Genomic DNA, 6,000 nt, shown 5'->3' with positions numbered 1-6,000 from the left:
TAACCATCCAGAAGACAAGTTTATTGTTATTACCATACAACTTAGGCTGTTAAGCTTAACCTCACTATCTGTCTTTCAATCAGTGGATAATCATACATTTTTATTACCAGACACCTCACATCCTCTAAAAGCTTTCTTGTTCATTTGACTCAGCAGATGTGCAGAATGGCGCTTACCCCAGCCAAGAAAATAATACCACACCAAGTGCTGCTTCTCAGCGAACACGGCCACTACGATGAGCGTGTGCAGGTAGATGCCCTCGCACAGCATCCAGAAGTAGTTGCAGCCCAGAAGGTAGAGGTGAATGAACTGGGACACTTTACAGCTGACCTGCGAGGAGAGAGAGTGCAAAGTTAGTCTGTCTTCATTTCTATATGAACTGCTAGTCTAATTTCAGGAAAATATGGGATTATCTGTTTTCTCCAACAAATATGTTCACTAATGATGTCGATGTGTAAAATGCCAGTTTTTATCCACTCATCTAGTGGTACCTGAGGTGATTTCAGTTGTAAGGGTTATAAAAGTGGGTATTCCAGAAAATTCTTCAAACTTAAAATCCTCCTCACTTACTGAATATATACTTTACTAAATTGTTCTGATCATTAGGTGATTATGAATAAAAACATTTCATGCATGCATAATTTTAACTCTATTTTAATTATATATCCTTTGGCTGTTACATTCCATTAGGAAAAAGTCATAATAATTCTAGAAATAAATCATTCAAGTTCCCATGGAAAGTTTTGCCTACTGCATGCTACTATTAGCAAATACTTATTAAATGATGATCTAACAGGCCAGGGTGTTATCCTATCCAATAGAGAATAGGAGGGTTTCCTGTGGCAGTAAAGGAGAAAGAACGTAGTATTTCTTCCTCTTTTTCTGAGGTCTTCACTTTCTTTACTATATTGAATCAAGAAGAGGGAAGCTCACACATTGCGTACTGAAAATACAAAGGAGTGAGAGCGAGTGTACTCCCTTAGCAGGAATAATTCAAAGCTCCTCCAGAAATACATAGCAAACTATTCCCACATGCTCCAATTTTCAATCTAACATTCAACACATTTGTGGTAGAAATCATCTTTGTGTGTGTGTGTGTGTGTGTGTGTGTGTGTGTGTGTGTGTGGTATCAGAGATCAAACTCAGGACCCTGCACTTGCCAGGCAAGCATTTATTCCACTGAGTTATCTCCCTGGCCCTCATAACTGTTTTTGAAATAACATTTCTTTTTCAGTAAACAGAAAATTTTAAGTGAGGAGGATTGCAAAAAAGATTGTGTTATCTCAGAATATTAATAGCACTTAAATGGGAGTTAGATTAAAATCTTACTTATATTGTGTTATTTAATTCTTAAAATAATTCTGTGCAGTATTATAAATAGCCATGCATTTTATGGGTAAAGCTAACCATGAAAAAGAAAGATGATTTCCTTCTATTTATAAATCAATCAAAAGTGCACACTAAGCACAAATCTTATAAGCTCAAGTTTACTTCTACCGCATACACAATCCTCCTGCTTTAATGATTTTATAAAACTATTTCTTTACATATATGTCAAGAATGTGTAACATTTAATTTTAAACAATGCATCTCTATGTGAAATACAGTATTATATTAAAATCATCCCAAAGATAAAAATTATTCATTCAAAAATATATACAGAAGTGATAAACTTGAGCTTCAAACTTTTATGTGTATATTTTTAGATATACATGTGTAGTTGGTGTATTAATTCCTGACTTCATTAAAATGCAACCTACACAATGTCACAATAAAAAAGAAATTAGAGCACAATTTAAAAATATATTTTTTTCAGGGCATTGGCAAGACAAGCAGTACATTTTTCTACGAAATTTCTAAAATAGCTACAGCTCAAACTTTCTGCAAAAACACAACATTTTGAAACTCTTGCTCTACAGCTCTGTGACAAATCTGAATCTCCTGCCCAGAGAAGTACACTCATTATGACAGGATGTCAGCCGGTTTTTCTATTGCTAATTATACCCCAGTGTGTTTCCTAGCCCCATGACTCCAGACTGGAACCTACGAGATTAAACAATCCGGATGCACATGTACAAACAATAGAGGGAATTTTAGAACTTTGGAAATTACCCTAAAAACACACATAAAACAAATATGGGAGTGTTGTTTATTGACCCATTGGGTGAAAACTCCTTCCCTTCTCTGATTGCTGTAAATTGATAATTTAATCTCTTAAAAACACTTTACACACACACACACACACACACACACATATACACACATACACACTCGGCAAAACTATGTTATATATACTACAAACATTATGAATACGATTTTTTAAAGTTACTTATGTTTGTTTCAAGTACAGATATTTTAATTCAAACACAGGTTTGAAAGCATGCATAGAGCTTGCTTCTAATATATGCAAACGTACAAGTAAATTTTGACATATTTTTAAAGTATGGCTCCTAAAACAACAATTTATAAATGCGCATTGAAACAGTGGGGGGGGTCTACCTAACATTTTATTTTAGTGATGTTTAACATGACTTAGCAAGTGCATATTTCTTGATTTCCTTGTTTGATCCATCTTTGCAGTTAGCCTGGTACCAAAAAAGTAACTTGAAATGTGCATTTCCACAGAGTGATTTTTCTTCTCTTGACAGTTAGTTGCTCTGATTGGCCTTTGAAATTGGATCAAGTAAATATCACATAGCCACAAGCCCTACGTCCCTCCAGCTGGTTCTCTCCAGCCCTAGTACAGTGGAGATACATGCAGTACATGAATAACAGAAACAAAGAAACATATTTTGCCTTTTGCTTTTGACTTTATATCTTAGGAAAAGTTAAGACATTTTACCTGTCTAGATTGTCACACAGCTACACAAGCTCTCTGTCAGATCTCAAAGGGCACATGAGTGTCTACAAGATTACACGCCCGCAGGTGCTCCAGCCAGGCAGCTGCCTGTCTTCCCCCCACTAACGCTTGAACTTCAAAGGCTCATGTTTGTGTCACTTACAGGATTTGTGGCCACCAAGGCCTGGTTGTTGGCCACTGCGGTGAAGTGAATGATTGTCACGGTGGAGTTACAGACAAATGAGAAAAACAGATTTTTGTGCAGTGTAATCCTTTGGCAACTCAGGCTCCTAGAAAGCAAGGACACAAGGTGTGTTAGCATCATAAAGTGTTTCCACATTTTTGTTAAATAGCATGAAAATAAGGTACATTCTCAATCCATACAGTATGCACTAATTTTACTGGAGAAATGATTTTTCCTCATCTCTCCTTATGATAAATCTTAACTAAGGACAATATGTAGTTTCCCAGAACCTAGAGGCAAATGATTTATGTTTTATGGTAGTAACTAAAAATCTGACCGTCTTGTTCTTTATCTTAATACCTTGTGCTAAGATCTGAATAGGAGTAGTATCTTTGTATTTATTCTGCAAAAGCAGAAACTGGGATTTAGTAGAGTTGAAAAATCTAAAACTATGCTGTTAATAAATTTGAACACTTTAGATTTACCTGTAAGATTCTCACACAGATGATGTGGTTTTCATCATCTTGTGTAGATAAGCTTTCTTTGTTTAAATTTTCCTGTACTTGTGGTTGTAATGATTGTGAAAAAGGTATTATCAAATTCAGAACAGGGAAACTGATAAACATATAGACACAGCAACCAAGGAGGATTGTTCAGGAGGACTGACGTTTTTCTCTAATTGCTCCAGTCATACATAAGGTATAAAAATAATACCATCTCTACCGAAGTTCTTTCATTCTGAAATAAATATATAAGAAGAGTTCAGCAGAGACAGATGTGGAGTTTCATAGTCATAAATGTCTGGAAAGGATTTCGTTAGTGTAATATATGATGCCACCGTTCAGATTGAATTCCTACTCACTCTAATGCTGTCTGTATTGGACTATCTTACACACGTGCAAGAGAACACACACACACACTCCCAATTCATGCAGCACTCACTTGAAGACTTAGGGCAGAAAATATTTTAAAAGAGTTGAGTCAAGTGAAGGGGAATGTTCGATCTTAGGTCTAAGCACATAGGCAAGGTGGTGCTACACAGGATCAACATCACATGCTGTATATTTTACTAAATTATGCTAGTAACATGGTCATCCTAGATAATCCACTCTACTCAAACCACAGACTCCTTTGAAAACTTTAAATTTTTCACCTAATATTGTCACTATACTTCTTTATCTTAAAATGAATAAAACAAAATCCTGTGCCCAGCATATTAAAGTTAGGTACCCAGGCTTTCTATATTTTAAAATACAAAGTTTAGATTATTCCTTTAGACATTTGTTTAATCTATAGGTGTATGAGTTTATACATTGCTCCACTATTCTGATGAACCAGGAAATGACTGCAATCCAAAGTAATATTTGTGGATTTCCAGTGTATGCTTCCCATTAACTGCGTGCTATTAGTGAAAATTTATATGAAAGCCTGGCTTGACCTAATGGCTCTGGGAAGGATAATCAAATGTGGTGAAGACAGTCACATAGCAGGGGGTATAAAAAATCCAGCTAAGCAACAAAAGACTGCTCGTTTTATATTTGAGAGTCATTACTTTAACCTGATTTCACAGGGATAATAAGGAGAGGCAGACAGAGGTCAAGCTTGATGTACAAAATGTTGATAATATTGTTAGAAAAGAAAAATGTTTAAAATTGCACAAAAAATATTAGCATCACTCTTAATACTATCAAAGGAACTGCAACACTGAAATAAAGACCCTCATTTTCAATAAAGTCCCATGGCAGTGTCATGATTGGTCGTCTTCAGCAAGAGTTAAGAGAACAGATGCAGAAGAGAAAAGGTCCAGTTAAAACATTTCTTCAAATATATCATGTGTAAGGACCAGAGAGATAGCTCAGTAGAATAAGCACTTTCCTGGCAAGCACAAGGTCCTGAGTTCAATACCTGGTGCCACAAAAAAATCTATCTATCTATCTATCTATCTATCTATCTATCTATCTATCTATCTATCTATCAATATAGATATAATGTGGTTTGTTTCTTTTGTTTCTTTAATGCATCACTCCTCTATTATGAAGTACACAAATATATAAAATTTGTTGACCTGGTCTAATTTTAAGTGCTTCAAGCTTATCCTGTGCCTATGGAATGCTGAGTTTTATTTGTGGAGAATTTCCTAGCCATAGAAATGTGCACTTTTTTTTGTAGCAAGACTTAATTACATTCATTCATTAAAATGATAAAAATAAAGTTTTCCTTGAATGAATTGTTTTTCCCTCTTCATCTGAACACGCTTGTAGCTAGGTTTATTTGTCAACATAAGCCTATATTTTATAGTTGTTGAATTATGAGGAAAAGGGTGGAAAGTTTTAGTTTTAGGCAGAAGATCTGAAATATTTATGAGGAGCAAAATTAGAATTAAAGAAAATGAACACTAAAAATAGACTTTGCAAAATAGCTATATATGAACGAGAAAGAAGAGTTGGAAGTCAGAACTCGAGAAACAAGACACTAACAGCACAGTTATAACTGTTGATATTAGCGATGGTCTCTTGATAAGGCTGAAAGGTATTCAGATAAAACGCGAGCCATAGATAAGAAAAGATTTAATTCGTTTCATGTGTGCTTAAATATACTGCCTTTCTCTAGGAAGGTCTGTATTCCTGTCCTGCTCAGAGTTCCCTTTTTTCCATGATCGTACTTCTAGTCCAGTGTGTCTTTAAAGATAACGACTTAAAACTGAGCTGTGTTCCACCCACTCTTCCAGATGTGTGGCTGTGGGGACGGACCCACCACAAGTGCCTTTTTATTCTCTTAATATGTGATGAAAGGATGCACTAGATTTCTCTATGTTATCTGGGCAAAAAACAACATCCACTTAAACTGATTTAATACCTGAGATAAAAACTAAAAGTTGAGGAGAATGATGAAATTGATTTCATTACTCAGACTAAAAGATTTATCTTGAATATCTTATGAAACTACCCAAATATTATTGTCAATCTAGGTAATCCAG

General features: G+C 35.2%; 1 protein-coding gene across 2 annotated transcripts in view; it reads right to left on the bottom strand.

Annotated features, from left to right (window-relative positions):
• The window catches only part of Calcrl (calcitonin receptor like receptor), a 111,953-nt gene that overhangs the window by 15,506 nt on the left and 90,447 nt on the right, over nt 1-6,000 (bottom strand). For both annotated transcript variants that reach the window (XM_023712297.1, XM_004628631.2), the window contains 2 exons: nt 3,003-3,129; nt 177-330 (listed from right to left, as the gene is read on the bottom strand). In XM_023712297.1, coding sequence (XP_023568065.1) covers nt 177-330; nt 3,003-3,129 — 281 coding nt within the window. The remainder of the gene's footprint in view (nt 1-176; nt 331-3,002; nt 3,130-6,000) is intronic.

Source organism: Octodon degus, unplaced genomic scaffold, assembly GCF_000260255.1.
Source record: "Octodon degus isolate 3935 unplaced genomic scaffold, OctDeg1.0 scaffold00025, whole genome shotgun sequence".
Taxonomy (NCBI): domain Eukaryota; kingdom Metazoa; phylum Chordata; class Mammalia; order Rodentia; family Octodontidae; genus Octodon; species Octodon degus.
Note: the sequence above shows the minus strand (reverse complement) of the source record. Positions and strands in the feature narration are given on the sequence as shown.